This window comes from Pituophis catenifer, unplaced genomic scaffold (assembly GCF_029215685.1).
Source record: "Pituophis catenifer annectens isolate HBS135680 unplaced genomic scaffold, rPitCat1.0.hap2 SCAF_15, whole genome shotgun sequence".
In the NCBI taxonomy this organism is placed as follows: domain Eukaryota; kingdom Metazoa; phylum Chordata; class Lepidosauria; order Squamata; family Colubridae; genus Pituophis; species Pituophis catenifer.
This window is the reverse complement of record NW_027256895.1, coordinates 3,896,326-3,918,985: the sequence shown is the minus strand read 5'-3', so window position 1 is coordinate 3,918,985 and position 22,660 is coordinate 3,896,326. Positions and strand designations below refer to the sequence as shown.

The window sequence follows — 22,660 nt, the reverse complement described above, 5'->3', positions numbered from 1 at the left end:
CTATATCTATCTACATTTTTCTTCCTACCTACTTACTTACCTATCATCTTTATTCTATATCTATCTACATTTTTCTATCTACCTACCTACCTATCATCTATGTATTCTATATCTACATCTCTCTCTCTCTCCCTACCTACCTACCATCTATCTATTCTACATCTACATTTTTCTATCTATCTATCTATCTATCTATCTATCTATCTATCTATCTATCTATCTACCTACCTACCTACCTACCCACCCACTTATCATCTACCTACCTACCTACCTATCATCTATCTATTCTATATCTATATCTATCTACATCTATCCATCCATCCATCCGTTGATTCCTTTACCATCCAGTATTTCTCCACTCTTGGCCGCTTTTAAGATCCGTGGACTTCAACGCCCAGAATCCCCTTCGCTTAGCTTAGCCGACCAGGCTGCCGGAGGAATTCTGGGCCTTGAAGTCCCCCGGTCTTTCCAAAGTGGCCGAGAGTTTTAGAAATTCTGCAGGGAGAGAGAGAGAGAGAGTTCATCCTCCCGTGCAAATCCGAGGCCGAGCGGGCACAAAAAATGGGCAGAACAACCCCCCCCTAACCCACCCACCCCCATCCTCTCCTCCTAGGGGGGGGTCTCTAACAAGCCCACCCCCCCATGTCCCCCCCCCTCTCCCCCAATTCCTTTCTTTTGCAAATCCCGGATGATTCCCAAGCGCTTTCCCCGCCACCCCACCGCCTTTGCAAAGCCCCCGGGGTGGGCAACGGGGTGGGCGGCCTACCTCGCAAGGCGGTTGTGCATTTGCAAGAGCCAAGGCATCTGCCCGAGCCCCGTTTTATTTTATTTTATTTTATTTTATTTTATTTTATTTTATTTTATTTTATTTTATTTTATTTTATTTTATTTTATTTTTGCAAACCCTGGAAAGGCGCCATGCATGCATACATGCATGCATAAGCGTGCATTTTGCATGCAAAAGCGTGCATTTTGCATGCAAAAGCGTGCATTTTGCATGCAAAAGCGTGCATTTTGCATGCATGCAAAAGCCGCCGGGTGCATTTATTTTTTTATTTTTTTTTTTGCAAGTGGGTGGGTAAGTGTCCGGCTGCACCGGTTGGATGCCGGCCTGCCGATCCGCCCGTTCCGACCCCGCCTCTCCTGCGAAGAAGCCCTGCCCGGTTTCTCTTCCTCGCCTTGCCCCGCTTCTCTTTCGTTTTCGCTTCGCGCTCAGACCGCTTTCCGGATTCGGGGTTTGCTCCGCCGCCTTTGCAAGCCCCCCCACCCCACCCCAGCTCCAAACTCGGGTCAGCCCTTCGGACGTGCACGCAAACCCGCTTGTTTACCCCCCCACCCCTTCCGATGGCCACCTTGGAGATCTCCCCCGCGTGCGAGGCGCAGGTAAAACTGGGGGGGGGGGGAGGGATGCCAAACCGCGTGGGAGCGGCTTGCCCTGTTGGATTTCCGCCTGGAGGCTGCCTGAGTGGGGCTTTTTTTCCCTCCTGGCCTTTTTTGGGGGGCTGGGGGTGGGGGGAAGGGAAAGCTTGACCTGTTGGATTGCTCCCAGCAGGCAGGGAGGGCACCCTGCTTAATAGAGAAGGGAGGGAAGGGAAAGCTTCACCTGTTGGATTGCCCCAGGCAGGTAGACAGGGAGGGGCCCCTGCTAAAATGGGAAAGGGGGAGGGGGGGTTGGGATGGGGGAAGGGAAGAGAAAGCTTCACCTGTTGAATTGCTCCCAGCAGGCAGGCAGGGGGGAGCCCTGCTAAAATGAAGAAAGGGGTGGGGGGGAGGGAAAGTTTCACCTGTTGGATTGCCCCAGGCAGGCAGGGAGGAGCCCTGCTAAAATGAAGAAAGGGGTGGGGGGGAAGGGAAAGCTTCACCTGTTGGATTGCCCCAGGTAGGGAGGGGCCCCTGCTAAAATGGGAAAGGGGGTTGGGGGGTTGGGATGGGGGAAGGGAAGAGAAAGCTTCACCTGTTGAATTGCTCCCAGCAGGCAGGCAGGCAGGGAGGAGCCCTGCTAAAATGAAGAAAGGGGTGGGGGGGGAAGGGAAAGCTTCACCTGTTGGATTGCCCCAGGCAGGCAGGGAGGGGCCCCTGCTAAAATTGGGAAGGGGACAGGGGGTGGGGGGGGGGGAAAGAGAAAGCTTCACCTGTTGGATTGCTCCCAGCAGGCAGGGAGGGCTCCTGCTAAAATGGAGAAGGGGACAGGATGGTTAGGGTGGGGGGAAGGGAAAGCTTCACCTGTTGGATTGCTCCCAGCAAGCAGGCAGGGAGGGGCCCCTGCTAAAATGGAAAAGGGGATGGGGTGGGTTGGGATGGGATGGGGGAAGGGAAGAGAAAGCTTGACCTGTTGAATTGCTCCCAGCAGGCAGGCAGGGAGGGGCCCCTGCTAAAATGGGGAAGGGGGTGTGATAAGGGAAGAGAAGAGAAAGCTTCACCTGTTGGATCGCTCCAAGCAACCAGACAGAATGGGGTGGGGGGGGCTTGGATTGGGCAGAGAAATCAGAGCAGGGTCTGGAGGATGTGGGGGTGGGGGGGGGTAGGGAGGTGTTTGAGGAGAGCTTCACCTGTTGAATTATTCCAAGCAGCCTGCTAGAATGGAGAAGGGGGAGGGGGAGCGAAGAATCCGGGATTGGAGGCAGGCAAGGAAGGGAGGTCGGGGGACGTTGGGGGGAAGTCGGGGGTGTTTGGGGGAGAAGAGCGGTAGCTAGAACGCTTCACCTGTTGGATTGCTGTGAGGCCGAAATGAAGATGGGGGGGTTTGGATGCGGGTGTGTGACTCAGACCAAGGTCCCAGATTCAGAAGCATTCAGGCAGGCAGGCAGGGAGGGACTGCCTTGGCACCCCATCCCGTCTCCTGTCAAATGGTCGGCTGAGCGAGAAATCCAACAGGTGTAGAGGGAGATCGGGTGTCCCGGCGCCTGGCCAGGCGCCCGGGGTCCTCTTCTGCGCCAGCAGCTGCGGCGCTTCTGAATTTTCCCCTTTCTTTCCCAATTCTTGTTTCTCTTTCTCTTCCCCAGGTGAACTCCTTCAAGGAGAATCTTTGTGTCCAGGTGAGAAATTTGGGGTACGGTTTCACCCCCCAAAAAAATCTTGTGGGCCAATAATCGAACTTTATTTTATTTTTATTTTTTTAAAAAAACCTTTATTAACAATTAAAATCCAAAAATACAAGTTAAAATACCTCTATAACAAAAACACATCCGTAATAATTATACAATTCAACGTCTTTCTGACAGTACTTAATTCTTAACTTTCTTCATCTATTCCCACATATTCCTACTTAATCGACATATTTAATCACATTTTATATCTTATTTTGTTCTATACATTCCTTATTTTTTAATTTCTATCCATTGATACCAATTATTCCAAGTTAAGTAATATTCCGAGTCTTCCTTATTATTTAATTCTAAAGTAAGTTTGTCCATTTCTGCACATTCAAAAATTTTCCGGATTATTGCACAGTCTTGTTGGAATAGTGGACATTTTCCAAGCTTGCGCAAGTACGATTCTAGCTGCTGTAGGTCTATGACTAATTAAATATTTTATCCTTTTGGGATAATTTTCTTTAATAATCCCCAGAAGAAACAATTCAGGTTTAAATTCTATTTTATAGTGTGTAATTTCTTTTAGCCATTTTTGTATTTTAATCCAGAATTTTTTAACTTCTGGGCAAAGCCACCATACATGGAAGTAGGTGCCTTGTACTTGATTGCATTTCCAGCAATTAGGTTTTAAGTTGGGGTACGTTTTTGTTTTATTCGCAATAATCGGTCTTTTAATTCCTCTTCCCCCCACATTATCACATCCTCTAATGACACCTCCCCCCCAGCAAATGTGGAGGGCATATAAAAATCGAATAAATAAGAAAATATAGGACTAAATAGCCCATAGTCCACAGCGCCATTCAGATGAAAAGAGCCAGAAATTAGGAATATAGGCAATTCTATTTCAATAATAATAATAATGATGATGATGATGATGATGATGTTTTCTGAACATCTGACTGACTGGGCGACAAACTATATTAATATTTAAAGATGGCTGCAGATGTGGATTATCGGCACCAAACCTTTTAATCCCGTAAAATAATATTGTAATTAGAAAAAGTTTTACCTTTCATTTCATGTAAAATGTTTGGAATTTCATTTCTTGTAAAATGTTTTTCATTTCATTTCATGTTTTTAAAAAATCGTTTACTGTGAAATATTTTTCCTTTCATTTCATGTCAAATGTTTTTCATTTCATTGAGTGTAAACTCTTTTTTCGTTTCATTTCACGTCAAATATTTTGAATTTCTTTTCACCTAAAACGTTTTTCGTTTCATTTGGTGTGAAATGTTTTGCGCTTCGTTTCACGTCGAATATTTTGATTTTCTTTTCACCTAAAACGTTTTTCGTTCCATTTAGTGTGAAATGTTTTTCGTTTCACGTCGAATATTTTGAATTTCTTTTCACCTAAAACGTTTTTCGTTTCATTTAGTGTGAAATGTTTTTCTTTTCATTTCATGTAAAATATTTTGGATTTCTTTTCATTTTTTAAATTTTATTTAAAGACCACATTGGGCAGTCCCAAAACTGTACCTTGTTGTTTTTTTCCTTCTTTTCATCGGCAAATATTTTTACATTCATTCCGACTTTTAATATTTCCTTTCTTCCTCTTTCTTGAGGCCGAAGAACTTGTTGCCAGAAGATTCCCTGAGAAAGTTGTAGAACTTAGTAATTTTCTGAAGGTAAGGCAGCCTTCGGGCGGATGTAAAATGAAAATTAAAAAGATAAAAAGATCTGAATTATAGGGCGTTGAAAAGGGTTGAGAATTGTCTGCAAAAAAAACAACACTCAAAATGTACAACCAAACCATACATGTATTCCTTGAGTTATGACCACAATCAAGCCCAAAATGTCTGCTGCTAAGAGTTTTACCTCGTTTTACGACCTTTCTTCCCGCTGTTGTTAAGTGAATCACTGCAGTTGTTAGCCGCACGGTTGTTAAGTGAATCCAAAGGACTTCAAGGCGGTCACGTCAGGCGGTCGCGAAAGGGGATCGCATGACACAACCGTCATAAGTGTGAGTCGGTTGCCCGAGCGTCTGAATTTTGATCGCGTGACCACGGGGGACGCTAAACGGTCGTAAGTGTGAAAATGATCGTAAGTCGCTTTTTGTCAGTGTCGTCGTAAATTTGAATGGTCAGTAAACGAACTACGTGTTTTTCTGTCAGGTCTGTCATACATTTGGGTTGGGCGCAGGGGTGAAATCTACTTAACTTCCCTACCGGTTCGGAAGTGCGCACACCATGTCATGGCCATCGTGTCACGGCCATCATCATATCCGATTTTTTACCCTCTGCGCATGCGCAGAGGTTAAAAACCAGGAACTAACGGCGGGTGGGCGGAGCCTCACACTGCCACCGCTACCAGTTCGCCGAACAAGAAAACATGGCTAAATAGGACGGCATAGCGCCGGGGCGGGTGGGTGGCACCTGCAGGTTGCCACTACCGATTTGCCCGAACTGGCTGAATCCCGCCACTTTTGATCATTGCACGTGATCAAAATTCAGACCCTTGGCAAGCGACTCACACTTACGACAGTTTATCTCCCGGGGTCAGGTGATCCCCTCTTGCGACCTTCCGACAAGCAAAGTTAACGGGGAAGCCGTTAGCAACAGAAGTTGTGGTCGTAACCGGAGGACTATCTGTCGTCCCCAATCCCAAGTTTTCAAGGTTTAAATTCTAACATCCGTTCTGGATGAGAAATACAGACAGTTCTCAAGTTACGCCCATCCCTATAGTGGCTATTCAGAATTACAGCGGTGCTAAAAATAAAAAAAAAACTTACGGCCAGTCCTCAAACTTACGGCTGTTGCAGCATTCCCCACGGTCACGTGATTAAAATTCGGGCGCTTGGCAACTGTCCTGTATTTGTGACGGTTGTGGGGTCGTGTGATCAGGTTTTGTGACCTTCCCGGCCGGCTTCCGACAAGCCAAGGCAATAATTGCTTATTGCTTAACGCATTGTAAGCCGCCCTGAGTCTCCGGAGAAAGGCGGCATATAAATCAAATTTAAAAAAAAAGGGGGGGGAAGCTGAATTCACTTAACAAATGTGTGATTCACTTAACAATCGGGCTTAACCTCAGGACGAAAGGTCATAAAATTGGGTGTGATTCACGGAGCAACTGCCTTGTTTAGCGATGGACGTCCTGCTCCCATTTGCGGTCGTAATTCGAGAGCTCGTACCTTCCTTTATTCTCCTGAAAGATTCTTCCGGGCCGGGAAACCGATCGGGCTGCGAGTTCGAATCACGTTTACACCCAAAAGAGGAGACGATGCTCAGAACATTAATCAGGGAACCAAATATCTCTCTTGTCTCTTTCTAGGCCCCTGAATTGAATGTGGCAGATCTGGTTTCGCTCCGCGCCGAATTAGACATTCCAATACCGGATCCCAAAAAGGACGAGGAACGTCGCAAACAGCGGGAGGTAAGCAAGGACCCACAAATGTGTGGAAAGCCGCGAAGCCCCAGGTTCGGCCGGATATTTTTTTTTTTTGTTCATAAAATCGTGGCTTCTCTTCCCACGATCCTCTCGGGCAAATCTCGTTGACTTGAATTACTCGCAAACCGGATGAGGGTTAGTTATTCGTCATCCTGGTTTGTTTGACCGTTAAGTTGCCAAAATGTCCTTTATGCGGGGTGGGGTGGGGGTGAAATTGCTATTTTGGCAAGCCTGTGTGAGCGTGCAGAGAGGTCATATAGCGGTTTGTCTCCATTTTTAAGAGGAGTGGACTTCAACTCCCAGAATTCCCCAGCCAGCATGGCTGACGAGCATTCTGGGAGTTGAAGTTCATCCATCTTAAAGCATGTTGGCTGAGGAATACTGGGAGTTGAAGTTCATTCATTTTAAAGAATGCTGACTGGAATATTCTGGGAGTTCAAGTTCATCCCTCTTAAAGCATGCTGGCTGGGGAATTCTGGGAGTTGAAGTCCACACATCTTAAAGGTCGCTGACTGAGGAATTCTGGGAATTGAAGTCCATCCATCTTAAAGCTGGCTGACTGAGGAATTCTGGGAGTTGAAGTCCATCCATCTTAAAGCTTGCTGACTGAGGAATTCTGGGAGTTGAAGTCCACACATCTTAAAGCATGCTGACTTAGGAATTCTGGGAGTTGAAGTCCACACATCTTAAAGTTTGCTGACTGAGGAATTCTGGGAGTTGAAGTCCATCTTAAAACTTGCTAGCTGAGTAATTCTGGGAGTTGAAGTCCACACATCTTAAAGCATGCTGACTTAGGAATTCTGGGAGTTGAAGTCCACACATCTTAAAGTTTGCTGACTGAGGAATTCTGGGAGTTGAAGTCCATCTTAAAACTTGCTAGCTGAGGAATTCTGGGAGTTAAAGTCCACGCATCTTAAAGTTTGCTGACTGAGGAATTCTGGGAATTGAAGTCCGTCCATCTTAAATCATGCTGGCTGGGGAATTCTGGGAGTTGAAGTCCACCCCTCTTAAAGTGACAAAACACTTGTAAAGTTTCTTCATCCTGGCCTTAGAAGACAGATTCACATCCCGAAAAATCAATTGATTCTAAAGCCTTGGATCCTTTGCGTCCTTGAACGAAAGGCTGATTTTTATCCCAGATCCCCTCCGGAGATCCCTGCAGGGACGGGTGATCTATCTTCTTGTCCCCCTCCCCAAGAGATCCCAGGAGACCCAGCCAAAGTTACAAAAAAAGGGGGAAAACTTTTCTTCCTTTTTCCAACTGGGATTCAACCAGTTGCTTCGAAGAAAAGACGTTGATCCTATTTTGATTCCACCGAGATTTAATTTCTACTTTCTCCCTCAGCCCAGAGGGATAAAGAGAATTTCTTGGCACATATTAATGGTTAAGTAACGCTTGGGGTTTATAAAATCCACCCTGCCCTGTTGGGAAACGGCTGTGGGGTGTCCTATGGCTTCCACACCCTAATTTTGCCCTCTCAGCTCTTTTGAGCGTGACAAAAAAAGGCATTTTAATCTCTAGCAGGCCCTATAAATTCATTTTCACCGGGTAAATCCAGCTGGTCCTCGATTTACGGCCACAACGGAGCCCAAAGTTACGTTGCTAAACGAAACATCAGTTAAGGGAGACGTTTGTCTCATTTTACAAACTTTTCCCGCCACCGTCGTTAAGCGAATCGGTGCTGTTGTTAAGTGAGGCGCACGGTCGTTAAACGAATCCATCTCCCCCCCCCATTGACGTGGCTTGTCTCAAGGTCATTACGTGACCCAAGGAAGCCGCCACAGGCATAAATAACATGCCAGTTGCCACGCCTTCGAAGTTTGATCGTGTTTGATGCTGCCCTGGTCATAAGTATGAGGACTGATTGAACGGTCGCTAAATGAATGGCGGTAAGGCGTGGACTACCTGTATTTTGGAGAGCCAGGATAAAAGGAGGAGGAAGACGGTTATTTTCATAGGTGTTTGCTACAAGCCAGGATGTTATTCATGTTTTATTGTGATCTCAAGCTCCTTGGTTAGGGCTGGAGATATTTCATTCGTCCGTTAGGTAAATCTTGCATATTTTAGGTAGTCTCAATTTTTCTGCCTTTCCTTTTCTTCTCTCTCATTGTCATCTTCCTTCCCTCCCTCCTTTCCTTTCCTTCCTTCTTTGCCTCCCTCCCTTTTTCCCTTCCCTTCTTTCGTTTGTTCCCTCCTTCCTCTCTTCTTCCTTCCCTCCTTCCTCTCTTCTTCCTTCCCTCCTTCCTTTCTTCATTTCTTTCCTCGCTCTCCCTTCCTTCCCCCTTTCCTTCTTTCCCTTCCTTCCCTCCCTTCTCTGCCTCCCTTCTTTCTCTCCCTTCCCTTCATTTCTTCCCTCCCTCCTTCCCTCTCTCCTTCCTTCCTTCCTCCCTCCCTCCCCCTCTCCTTCCTCCCTCCCTCCCTCCTCTTCTTCCTTCCTTCATTTCTTCCCTCCTCTCTCTCCTCCCTCCTCTCTCTCCTTCCTCCCTCCCTCCTCGTCTTCCTTCATTTCTTCCCTCCCTCCCTCCTCTCTCTCTCCTTCCTTCCTCTTCTCTCTTCTCCTTCCCTCCTTCCTCTTCTTCCTTCATTTCTTCCCTCCCTCCCTCCTCTCTCCTTCCTTCCTTCATTTCTTCCCTCTCTCCTTCCTTCATTTCTTCCCTCTCTCCTTCCTTCCTCCATCCCTCCTCCTCTCTCTCCCTCCTCCCTCCCTCCTCTCTTCTTCCTTCCTTCCCTCCCTGCAGAAAGAAGAGAAGGAGAAGGAAAAGGAAGAGAAAAAAGAAGAGAAGACTGCTAAGAAGGCATCAGAGGATGAAGACAAAGGTACAGAGTAGTTGAGAGGACTTTTGGGGAAAGGGAGACTGTTCGGCTACTTCAAGTCGGAGAATATAATGGCGTCCAAGCCTTTTGCGCAGCCCTTTTCAAGGTCAAAAAAGTCAAGATGGGAGTCGCGACTGATGCTCTGTCCCTTTTTAATGTGTATTAAAATGGAACTCCACCCATCTTGAAAAGGGGCCTAGCTTGAAAAACTAATTCTTCTATGAGTGTTTTTTTTCAAGCTTGGCCCCTTTAAGATGGGTGGACTTCAACTCCCAGAATTCCCCTGCCAGCGTAGAATTCTGGGAGTTGAAGTCCACCATCTTAAGTGCCTAAGGTTGCTATCTCCCATGCTGGTTTAGGGAATTCTGGGAGTTGAAGTCCACCATCTTAAGCACCTGAGGTTGCTATTTCCCATGCTGGCTTAGGGAATTCTGGGAGTTGGAGTCCACCATCTTAAGCGCCTGAGGTTGCTATCTCCCATGCTGGCTTAGGGAATTCTGGGAGTTGAAGTCCACCCTTCTTAAAGGGGCCAAGCTTAAAAAAATCACCTCTGTAGACTTTTTAATCTTTTTTTAATTAGTACGATCCCATGAAATGATGGGATCAAGACAGGATCTAAGCAGCCCAGCTCCTCGGGTGAGCAGCTAAGTTGCGGAGGATTTAGCGAGGCGGGGAGAGGCCTGTGGGCTAGGGTGTGAAGGCAATTTTAACGTTGCGCCATGATTTCAAAAATCCCTGCTTGATTAAGATCTGTCTGTGCAATTTTCCAAGGCCAAAACTGGTTTGTTTGTTCGTTTGTTTCCTTTTAATTTCTTGACTATGAATCCCAACTTTTATTCTCCAGGTGCCAGTTTCAGCAACGTTTGCAGGCTGTCCTCAACAGCCGTTCATTTAGCGACCTGATTACAGGTAGTCCTCGACCTACGACCACAATTGAGCCCCGAATTTTTGTTGTTGAAAAAGTGAGTTTCGCCCCATTTTTTCTGGCCACCGTCATTAACTGAATTGCTGCTGTTGTTAAGTGAGTCAAGGGAATCATGTTGTTGTTGCTTGACGGAAGGGGATCACAATGCAAACCCGGGACGCTGTGACCGTCATAAATGCAAGTCAGTGGCCAAGGGTCTGAATTTAGATCACATGAGGCTGCATCGGTCGTAAGTATGAAAAATAGCCCCAAGTCACTGTTTTTGGTGCCGACGTAACTTCAAACGGTCACTAAATGAACTGTTGTAAATCGAGGACTACCTGTATTGGGGGGGAAAGTGACTTACAACTTGTCCTCGCACTTACGACCATTGCAGCATCTCAATGTGATCAAAATTCCAGCATGCATTTACTTTCCCGGCCAGTTTCTCGCAAGCAAAGTCGGGGGCGGGGAAGCTGGATTCGCTTAATGACTGTAGGATTCATTTAACAACTGCAGTGATTCATTTAACAACCTGTGGCAAAAATAGTTAGCAAAATCAGGCCTTGGTCACTTAATCATCTTGATTCACCATGGAAATTCACCATGGTCGTAAATCGAGAACTCCCCATAGTTTCAATCTTTTGCATTCAGGTCAGGGATTTGGCTCTTAATTCCATTGAAATCTATATAGGTGCTGTAGTCCTCGACTTATAACTAAATAGTTCATTTAGCGACCATTCCAAATTACAATGACATCGGGAAAAAAATGGCCATTGACTCTTTATTTATGACGGTTGCATTATCCCGAGTTCCCGTCAATCCCCTTTTGCGACCTTCTGGTGAGCCAAGTCCACGGGGGAAGCCTGATTCACTCGTGTGACTCGCTTAACAGCTGCAGTGATTCGCATAGTGACGGTGGCAAGGAAGGTCGTAAAATGGGGCAAAGCTCTCTTTAACAAATGTCTCGCTTCTCAATAGACACGTTTGGTTCAACTGTGGTCGTAAGTTGAAGATTACCGATATATATATATATACATATACCCCCAGGGATACGACTGATCCCGGACCTCCGTACTTTCCGCCGGGCCCTGAAGACTTTTTTATTTCAGCAAGCCGGGCTGGGTTAAAAATCTTTTAATTGGGGAATTTTATGGGTAAGGGGTTTTAAATTGGGGAAGCCAAAGATAAATTTAATTTCATTTTAAAGTATTTTAATATTTGTATTGTGTGTTTTTAATTTTGGCTGTTCACCGCCCCGAGTCCTTCGGGAGAGGGGGGCGGTATAAAAATTTAAAAAATAAATAAATAAAAATAAATAAATAAAATAAATATATATATATTAAAAAATAAGGAGAAATTTCCTGACAAGAACGATTGACCAGTGGAACAACTTGCCACCAGAAGCTGTGGGTGCTCCATCACTGGAGATTTAGACAGCCATTTGTCTGAAATGGTATAGAGCAGGGATGGCTAACCTTTTTGCCGTCGCGTGCCAAAAATGGGGGTTGCACGGGGGGGGTGTGGTTGCGCACATGTGTGCCCACACGCATAATTCAATGCGCCCTGCCCCCGTGCATGCGACCCCCCCCCCATGCTTCCCTCGCTTTTTGGCACACGTTGGCAGGGTAGGCCTAGTAGGCCCGTTTTCCGCCCTCCCCAGGCTCCAGAGGCTTTCTAGGCGCCTGGGGAGGGTGAAAACAGTCTTCCCCACCCACTCGGAGGCCCTCTGGAGGCCGGAAACAGCCCACTTCCCGACTTCTGGTGAGCCCGGAAGGCTGAAAATCAGCTGGCCGGCACACACATGATTGCTAGAGCTGAGCTAGGGCAATGCTCGTGTGCCCACAGATATGGCTCTGTGTGCCACCGGTTCACCCTCACGGGTATAGGGTCTCCTGCTTGAGGTTGGACTAGATGACCTCCAAGCTCCCTTCCAACTCTATGATTCTATCTTCTAAGTCGGGGATTCCCCGATAATAAAACCCAACCCTCCCTGATAATAAAACCCAATAAAACCCAACCCTTCTTACCTTTCCGTCCGGGAGGTAAGTCTTCCCGCTACCGTTTTACGCCTAGCGTGGAAGGGCAGCCATGTTTTTCCCAGCGGTCTTTGCTCTAAGCCCCCCCCCCCGCCCCCCACCATCCTGGTCTCAAGCGGTTCTCCTCCTTCCCCAGCTCCACCGTGCGGCCCGGTTTGCCACAACGAGAAGATCACCGCTCTACTGAACCGCGTCAAGCCGGAGATCCAGGGCGCCAAGGAGAAACTGAACGTGGTGAGAAACGGCAAGGGAATCGTGGCTTAATGGATTTGGCAAGTTTGCAGACGAAGGTTTTGTCGTTCGCGAGAGGATGCTTAGCTGAGATCTTGGTCTCTCTTTTTTTTTTCCAGATTTGTCTCTGGCTGCAGCTCCTCGTACCCCGGATCGAAGACGGGAATAATTTTGGGGTTGCGGTGCAGGTGAGGTTCCCTTGTCCCCAAACCCATAATTTCTCTTTTCTTTCGAAATATTCAGATGTATCAGGAATATTCTTTGGGCCTATTTGGAGCTGCTGATCCAATTCTATAGAGGAATGATGGAGTCTCTCATCTCTATAATCTCAACTCTATAACTGTCTGGTTTGGCTCTGCAACGCAACAAGAGAGACAGAGACTTCAGAGGATAATAATAATAATAATAATAATAATAATAATAATAATAATAATAATAATAATAATAATAATAATAATAATAATAATTTTATTTCTATACCCCCCTTCTCCCGAAGGACTCAGGGTGGTGTACAGCCTATTTAAAAACACAGACAAAACAACAATATAAAATTTAAAATAATAAAGTGGCTCAGATTTAAAAGCCCAATAAATTTAAATACCCCAATTTAAAACTATTGTGTTGATAGTCCGGCCTGGCGGAACAACAGGGTCTTCAATGCGCAGCGAAACACCCGGAGGTCAGAGATCTTACGAATTTCCGGGGGCAGTTCGTTCCACAGGGCTGGGGCTCCCACAAAGAAGGCCCTCCTCCTGGGCGTCGCCAGCCGACATAACTTTGCTGATGGCACCCTGAGGAGACCCTCTCTGTGGGAACGGACTGGTCGGTGGGAGGCTATTGGTGGCAGAAGATGGTCTCGGAGGTACCCGGGTCCTATGCCATGGAGCGCTTTAAAGGTGGTAACCAACACCTTGAATCGCACCCGGAAGACCACTGGGAGCCAGTGCAGCTCGCGCAGGAGGGGTGTCACGCGGGCACAACGGGTTGCGCCCATAACCACCCGCACGGCCGCATTCTGGACCAGTTGGAGCGTCCGAGTGCTCTTCAAGGGGAGCCCCATGTAGAGAGCATTACAATAGTCCAACCGGGAAGTAACAAGGGCATGAGTGACCGTGCGCAGGGCGTCCCGATCCAGAAAGGATCATTAGAACTGCAGAAAAAAACAATGGCTACCAACCTGCCTTCCATGGAGGACCTGTATACTGCACAAGTCACAAAAGAGGGCTGGGAAAATATTTACAGACCCCTCGCATCCTGAACATAAATTGTTTCAACTTCTACCCTCAAAACGACGCTATAGGGCACTGCACACCAGAACAACTAGACACAAAGACAGTTTTTCCCCGAACGCCATCCCTCTGCTAAACAAATAATTCCCTCAACACTGTCAAACTATTCACTAAGTCTGCACTACTATTACTATTAATCTTCTCATCGTTCCTGTCGCCCATCTCCTCCCACTTATGACTACAACCTTGTTGCTTGTGTCTTTACGATTTATATTGTTTTATTTAGTTCCTAGTATGATTTGATTGCTTATTTAGTGTCCTATGACTGTAAGTGTTGTATCTTATGATTCTTGATGAATGTGAGTTTTTTACATACACTGAGAACTTATGCACCAAAGACAAATTCCTCGTCCAATCACACTTGGTCAATAAAGAATTCTCTTCTATTCTCTTCTACTCTACTCTATTATTCTTATACTATTTTATTCTACTCTGTTATTCTACTATTCTACTCTAGTCTACTTTACTCTTATTATTCTACTATTCTATTTACTCTATTATTCTACTATTCTATTCTACATACTCTATTTATTCTTATTCTACTATTCTATTCTACTCTACTTTATTCTACTATTCTATTCTATTCTATTTACTCTATTCTATTCTACTCAACTCTACTCTGTTATTCTACTACTCTATTCTACTATTCTATTATTAACTACTCTTATTTTACTATTCTATTCTACTCTATTATTCTACTATTCTATTTATTCTATTTATTATACCGCTCTGAGTCCTTCGGGAGAAGGGCGGTATAGAAATAAAATTATTATTATTATTATTATTATTATTATTATTATTATTATTATTATTATTATTATTATTTCTATTCTACTCTACTCTTATTCTACTTTTTATTTTACTCTTCTATTCACTCTATTCTATTCTATTCTACTCTGTTATTCTATATTCTACTATTCTAAACTACTCTTATTTTACTATTCTATTCTACTCTATTCTACTATTCTATTTACTCTATTCTACTGTTCTATTCTACTCTACCCTTATTCTACTATTCTACTCTTATTCTACTATTCTATTCTATTTACTCTATTCTACTATTCTATTCTACTTTACTCCGTTATTCTACTACTCTATTCTACTATTCTATTCTACTCTACTCTTATTCTACTATTCTACTCTACTCTACTCTTCCACTATTCTATTCTATTCTATTCTATTCTATTCTATTCTATTCTATTCTATTCTATTCTATTCTATTCTTCTACTGCCCTGCTTCCCGAAAATAAGACATCCCCTGATAATAAGCCCAATCGGGCTTTTGAGCACATGCGCTAAAATAAGCCTCCCCCCAAAAAATAACCCCTCCCTGAAAATATTGAAACGCAGAGCTGGATAATCAGGTAAGACGGCAAGAGGAGCCCCATCTTGCTCCACGCACCCCAAAATAATAAAACCTCCCTGAAAATAAGGCCAAGCGCTTATTTCGGGGTTCAAAAAAATATAAGGGTCTTATTTTCGGGGAAACACGCTATTCTATTCTATTCTGTATTGATTTGTTTTAAGTTGGCACTCGGATTTTCAGAAACCGTCTTCAAACGTTAGATCAGTGTTTTCCAATCTCACTTATGTTTATAAGCTTATAAAGAACCTTATTTATAATTGATTGACTTTATACAAGCTACTATATACAGATTGACATTATACCAGCAGTGCTGACTGAGGAAGTCCATCCATCTTCAAGCTCCTGAGCTCGAGAAACGCTGCATAACCTTATAATTAAAATTCAATTATTATATTTTCCTTCTCTTTCTTTCTCTCTCTCCGTTCTAGGAAAAAGTGTATGAATTGTTGACTGCTGCTCGGACGAAGCTGGAAGGGTTTCAAACGCACATTTCCAAGTAAGTCTGAAGGCATTTATTTATTTATTTATTTATTTTTTATTTATTTAATATAACTTAATATGCCGCCCTATCTCCATAGGACTCAGGGCAGCTCACAACAATTAAAAAGCCAATAAAAACAAAATACATACATAAACAAATATTGTAACCCGTTAAAATAATTGAAAACTCCCTCAGTCCAGGCTATTTTGTCACTCAAAATATGCGTCACAACCGCCAATGTGCGACACCCACCGGCACACGATTTCTTCACCTTTTCAACCCCCGGTCGGCCAACCCTGGATAAATCCAAGAAAAGAAAAGTTTCAGAAGAAAACAGAACATTTAATTCAACTACAGATGCCAGTTTTGTGGCCTCTCAAGAAATCGTCAGGCACGGGAAGGGTTTTGTGGCTCCCGGTGTTTTCTTTTCTGTGGGGAACGGGTCCAAATGGCTCTTTTGAGTGTTTAAGGTTGCAGACCCTTGCCCTAACCTGATATTCTGAAAAGCTGTGGTTTGTGCAACTTGTAGTCCAGATGACAGAGAGTTTTCGACCTACAACGATTCGTTTAGCGACCGGTCAAAATCACGGCACTGGAAAAAAAAAGAGGCTTAGGACCGTTTTTTCACACTTAACGACCTTCGCAGCATCTCCCGTGGCCACAGGATCAAAATTTGGACGCTTGGCCAACTGACCAGTGGTGAAATCCAAATTTTTTTACTACCGGTTCTGTGGGCGTGGCTTGGTGGGCGTGGCGTGGCTTGGTGGGCGAGGCAAAGGAAGGATACTGCAAAATCCCCATTCCCACCCCACTCCAGGGGAAAGATATTGCAAAATCCCCACTCCCACCCCACTCGGAGGCCAGCCAGAGGTGGTATTTGCCGGTTCTCCGAACTGCTCAAAATTTCCACTACCGGTTCTCCAGAACCTGTCAGAACTTGCTGGATTTCACCCCTGCCTCACATTTACGACGGTCGCCATGTCCCGCGGTCACACGATTCCCCTTTGGCGACCTTCGGACGAGCAAGTCAATGAAGGAGCCAGATTCGCTTAACAACCGGGGCGCTAACTTAACAACTTGCCGGGATTCAGAATAACAAAGAGTTGGGAGGGACCTTGTAGGTCATCTAGACTGACCCCCCCCACCCGCCGAAGCAGGGCTCAACGATTCACTGCGGCGGGAAATGCGGTAAAATGGGGCAAAACTCACTTAACGAATGTCTTGCTTAGCAACGGAAGTGTGTGGCTCGTGTGCGGCCGTAAGTAGAGGATTTACCTGTACAGCAGGCGGAGAATGTAGAATCCTTTTCAGTCGGCTAAAATAACACCTTAAATCCGTGATGGTGAACTTGTGGCCTGCAGAGCCCTCTCTGCGGACCCGCCAGCTGTCGCCCCAGCCCCGCTCCACCATTCAGATCTTTGCCGGGCAGGGGTGGGGCGTATGCGGGGGACGCGCATGGGGGGTACAGGTTGGTGCTTTCCAGGCCCAAAACGGTGCCGTGGGGGCTCGCGCGGCACCTCCTTACCCCATTTTGGCTTCCAGGTTGGTGTCAGGTTTCGATATCGTATAATAATTAATATCGTATATGAATAATATCGTATACTTTATTAAAATAAATTGCATTTCCAAACAGATAGTCCTTTAAAAAATCTTTCATTTTATTAAGCACAACAATCTGCCCCTGATCGTGGCTTAGCTAACTCTGACTTCCTGACCCCAAACCCTCCCTTTCCGTTCCCCAAATCTCTGAGTCTCATTGGCCTTCTTCCAAATCACTCTCCCCATATCTACTACTTAAGCTCCCAGGAATGTCCCCCCCTCCCATCTCATCTCCTAGGGGATATTATCTTCAGGGAAAATAAGTAGGTGAAATGTCAAGCGTCCTCTTGCCAGCTGCCCCTTCTTCTCCTTTTTATGTCAGCACTAGAGTAAATGCAGGTTGAAGTGCTGACAGTTGATGCAGGAGGCCTTACAGGCCCAAAATGGGGCGAGGGGGGGGGTCTTGTGTGGCGCCCCCCCATCCCGTTTTGAGCCTGGAAAGCCTCCTGTACCAACCTGGAAGCCAAAACGGGTTCCGGGGGGGCGGTGCATACGCGGGGGACTCGCACACATGCGAGTGCACATACATGGAGGTTCACTCGCATTGCATTTTCTAAATCTTCTCCCCTTTTAAATGTAAATTTTAATTTGTTTTTAAATTATTGGGTATTTTAAATTTGTCTCAGCCAAATTATTTAATTCGTTTTTATTCTATTTTCAATTTTTGTATTTATGTGTTTTATTCTGTGGCTGTTCACCGCCCTGAGTCCTTCGGGAGTAGGGCGGTATATAAATCTAATAAAATAAATAAATAAATTTTGGGGATTCGGGCACACGCGTGTGTTTTGGGCACTGGGCACCGAAAAGGTTAACCATCACTGCCTTAAATCTCTGTGCTTTGCCCCCCGATTTAAAAGAAACGGGACTTTTGCTCCCGGTGAGCTAAACTTTTCAGGCATCAAATGCCATTTTAATATTTGAAGTTCCATTTTCACCGGGCCTTTCTTTTATTTCTAAATTGCAAGTCACTCCGAAGGAAATAACGCCTTGTTCCGCCTGCTTCTAAACTCCCTTTGCCCCGAGATCCAGCGGCGATAAACGGGGACGTGTCCCAGATCGATCCGATTAAGGAACAATAAGATCTCGGCCAACAGGAGAGACCGGTGGAACAATTAATTGTTGCCTTCTCTTGCATCAGGATCCCAAGAGAACAAAGGCTTCGATTTGCCATGGGCGCAAATGCAGATTTATTTATTTTTTTTAAAGACAGTTTTCCTGGCAGGGATGGGAAACATGCCTCCTCTTGGGTGAAATCCAGCAGGTTCTGGAGAACTGGTAGCGGAAATCTTGAGTAGTTTGGAGACCTGGCAAATGCCACCTCTGCCTGGTCCCTGAGTGGGGTGGGAATGGAGATTTTGCAATATCCTTCCCCTGGAGTGGGGTGGGAATGGAGATTTTGCAGTATCCTTCCCCTGCCACGCCCACCAAGTCACACCCACAGAACCGGTAGTATAAAAATTTGGATTTCACCACTGGTTTCACCTGCTGAAAATGCTACAAAACCATGGTTAGGAATTCAGAGAGTCCTCGATTTATAACGGGTCATTCAGCGACCGTTCAAAGTTAACAGCGGCATGGCAAGAAGTGGCTGTGCGTAACCTCGGTGATTCACTTAACATCTGTGGCAGGGAAGGTTGTAAAATGGGGCAGACCTCGCTTAACGAACGTCTCACGTAGCGATGTAAATTTGGGGCTCCGTTGTGGTCGTAAATCGAGGACCACCTGTATTGGGGGGGGGGGTTTAGTTGCTGTCTTCAGATGTAAAACGCCTTGGATTCGTTTTGGGTATGATGGAAAACTCCACATGTGGTAATCTTAGCTTTACATGGACTTCAGTTCCCAGAATTCCTCAGCCAGAATGAGGAATTTTGGGAATTGAAGTTTCTAGATCACTTAAAATTGCCAAGATGGAGAAACACTGAAATGGGATATTGTTAATCCGTAAATAAAAGGCAGATTATCCAGCTGGTTTTGGTGCCTAAGGCGGGACTAGAACTCTCTGTCTCCTGGTGATTGGCCCAAAGTCACCCAGCTGGCTTTCATGCCTAAGGCGGGACTAGAATTCTACGTCTCCTGGTGATTGACCCAAAGTCTCCCAGCTGGTTTTTTATACCTAAGGCAGAACTAGAACTCCCAGTCTCCTGGTGATTGGCCCAAAGTCACCCACCTGCCTTTCCTGCCTAATGTGGAACTAGAACTCCCAGTCTCCTGGAGATTGGCCCAAAGTCACCCAGCTGGCTTTCATGCTTAAGGCGGTACTAGAATTCTCCGTCTCCTGGTGGTTGGCTCAAAGTCTCCCAGATGGCTTTTCATACCTAAGGTGGAACTAGAACTCCCAGTCTCCTGGAGATTGGCCCAAAGTTCTCCAGCTGGGTTTCCTACCTAAGGTGGGACTAGAACTCACCAACTCCTGGTTTCCAGCCTGTTCCCACAACACCCCTGCAAGGTAGGATGGGCTGACAGGGAGGGACCAGCTCAGAGTCCGCTTAGGAAGCTTTCATGGTTGTGGGAGGACTAGAACCCAGGACTCCACCATGCTTTCTCTCATGATGACAATGTTTGTGTCCACTCCCCCGAGATTAAACCCTCTTTCTCACCTGTTTCTCAGGTATTATTCTGAACGGGGCGATGCTGTTTCCAAAGCTGCCAAAACTCCTCATGTGGTAAGTTTCCCTCCTTTCCCATTAAAATCTTAACCTAAGGCGGGACTAGAACTCCCGGTCTCCTGGTGATTGGCCCAAAGTCTCCAGGCTGGCTTTCATGCCTAATCTGGAACTAGAACTCCCAGTCTCCTGGTGATTGGCCCAAAGTCACCCACCTGCCTTTCCTGCCTAATGTGGAACTAGAACTCCCAGTCTCCTGGTGATTGGCCCAAAGGCACCCAACTGGCTTTCCTGCCTAATGTGGAACTAGAACTCCCAGTCTCCTGGTGATTGGCCCAAAGTCTCCCAGCTGGCTTTCCTGCCTTAATGTGGAACTAGAACTCCCAGTCTCCTGGTGATTGGCCCAAAGGCACCCAGCTGGCTTTCCTGCCTTAATGTGGAACTAGAACTCCCAGTCTCCTGGTGATTGGCCCAAAGGCACCCAGCTGGCTTTCCTGCCTTAATATGGAACTAGAACTCCCAGTCTCCTGGTGATTGGCCCAAAGGCACCCAGCTGGCTTTCCTGCCTAATGTGGAACTAGAACTCCCAGTCTCCTGGTGATTGGCCCAAAGTCTCCCAGCTGGCTTTCCTGCCTTAATGTGGAACTAGAACTCCCAGTCTCCTGGTGATTGGCCCAAAGGCACCCAGCTGGCTTTCCTGCCTTAATGTGGAACTAGAACTCCCAGTCTCCTGGTGATTGGCCCAAAGGCACCCAGCTGGCTTTCCTGCCTTAATATGGAACTAGAACTCCCAGTCTCCTGGTGATTGGCCCAAAGGCACCCAGCTGGCTTTCCTGCCTAATGTGGAACTAGAACTCCCAGTCTCCTGGTGATTGGCTCAAAGTCTCCCAGCTGGCTTTCCTGCTAACTTCTGGGACCGAATTTCAACGGGGTTATGGCTCAATCGTGGTTTGTTCCTTCTCCGTTGCTTTAACAGGGCGACTACCGCCAGCTGGTCCATGAGATCGACGAAGCGGAATATGCCGAAATCCGATTCATGATCAACGAATTGAGAAACATTTACGTGAGTTGGGGGGGGGAGTCGGTGCTGATGCCGTTTCCCAAGTATTTTTATTTTTCCTCTTGAGAAAAAATGATGGCCTCAAAACCCCCAAGCAGCTGCGGAATTCTACACAGGGCTTACCAAAGGCCTGTTTTTAACAAATAATAATAAAAAAAACCTGCCATATTTTACACAAAGCTCTCCAAAGTTTGCCAATTTAAGAGGACCGTCCCATCCAAGGATGGCGCAGAGAGCCAAGGGCTCCTCTCTGACCCTCCCCTTCCTCCATTGGCTCCGTAGCTTTTGGGAAAAATATAGAAATATAGAAAACCGACGGCAGAAAAAAACCCGTCCATGGAATCCAATCTTAAGAGTTTTTCATTCATTTTTGTCTATCATCTATCTATCTATCTATCTATCTATCTATCTATCTATCTATCTATCTATCTACATTTATCTATACATTTATTAATCTACATTTATCTAATCCATCTAAATCCATCTATCATCTTATCATCTCTACATTAATCTATCTAAATTTATCTAATCTACGTCTAATCTAGCTACATTATCTAATCTAGCTTTATTTATATCTATGTAATCTAATCTACATTTATCTATCGTTCATTTATCAATATCTAACCTATCTACATTTATTTATCTATACATTTATCTATCTAATCCATCTAAATTTATCATCTACATTTATCTATCTAATCCATCTACATTTATCTAATCTAGCTACATTACCTATCTAATCTAGCTACATTATCTATCTAATCTAATCTACATTTATCTATCATCCATTTATCAATTTAATCTATACATTTATTTATACATTTATCTACATTTATATCTATCTACATTTATCTATCTAATCCATCTACATTTATCTATCATCTATCTACATTTATCTATCTTAATTTATCTATCTAGTCTACATCTACCTAATCTATCTCCATTTATCTAATCTTACATTATCTATCTAATTTAGCTACATCTATATCTAAATTTATCTATCTACCTATCCACCCATCTGTCCATCCAATCTATTTATCTATCATTAACTATCTATATCTATCATCTTACATTTAGCTATTCTATCTAATCTAGTTACATTTATCCATCATCTATCTATGTATATCATCTATTTATCATCTATCTAACCCAGCTACATCTATATCTAAATTCATCCATCCATCCAATCTATCTACATTTATCTATCTACATTTATTTATCATCTACATTTAGCTATTCTATCAATCTATCTATCTATCTATCTATCTATCTATCTATCTATCTATCTATCTATCTATCTGTTGTATCATCTATCTTTCTTCTATCCAATCTAATCTATCAGCTCTGACTCATTCCTCACCATCCAGTAGAGTTGATGAAGCTTCTTGGATGAGAAGCGAAAGCTCTTCAAAGAAAAAATAGAAAGTCCAGTTGCCTCTTGAAAACGAAGCACCTTTGGGCTCACTCCTTCTCTCTTCCTTTCGGTTTTTCTTCCTTTCCTTTGTGACTCCCCTTATAACACTCCCCTCCCCTCCTCTCTCTTCCTAGGCTGTGATCTACGACAGCGTCCTGAAGAATTTCGACAAGATTAAGAAACCCCGGGATGAAAATAAAGGGATGATCTATTGAACGGTTCAGCCAGCGATCAGGAGCAAAGCGAATGGGGTCGCCTCCCGGATCCTTTTTTCCTTTCCCTGATCAACTCGATCCTCTTGAAATAAAACAGATCTTTTAAAACATGCCGAGAGGAACGTTTAATTCGGGTCCTTAAACTAAGAAACGCAGTCGGGTGGGGGG

The 22,660-nt window shown here is 45.0% G+C and overlaps 1 protein-coding gene across 1 annotated transcript; it reads left to right on the top strand.

The window, feature by feature from the left end:
• Positions 1–1,165: 1,165 nt before the first annotated feature.
• PSME1 (proteasome activator subunit 1) lies at positions 1,166–22,592 on the top strand. Its single transcript, XM_070954335.1, has 11 exons — positions 1,166–1,383; positions 3,003–3,035; positions 4,655–4,717; positions 6,360–6,461; positions 9,216–9,294; positions 12,371–12,468; positions 12,585–12,653; positions 15,549–15,616; positions 19,809–19,863; positions 20,780–20,866; positions 22,412–22,592. The coding sequence occupies exons 1-11, from the start codon at positions 1,345–1,347 to the stop codon at positions 22,490–22,492; spliced, it is 774 nt and encodes a 257-aa protein (XP_070810436.1). The 5' UTR covers positions 1,166–1,344; the 3' UTR covers positions 22,493–22,592.
• The last annotated feature ends 68 nt before the right edge of the window (positions 22,593–22,660 follow it).

Excerpts from the sequence above, each read along its gene's own strand:
- PSME1 (XM_070954335.1), top strand. The coding sequence starts at position 1,345 with ATGGCCACCTTGGAGATCTCCCCCGCGTGCGAGGCGCAG. Across the intron at positions 9,295-12,370 it reads ATCAGAGGATGAAGACAAAG|CTCCACCGTGCGGCCCGGTT; the intron begins GTACAGAGTAGT and ends CTCCTTCCCCAG. Across the intron at positions 12,654-15,548 it reads ATTTTGGGGTTGCGGTGCAG|GAAAAAGTGTATGAATTGTT; the intron begins GTGAGGTTCCCT and ends TCTCCGTTCTAG.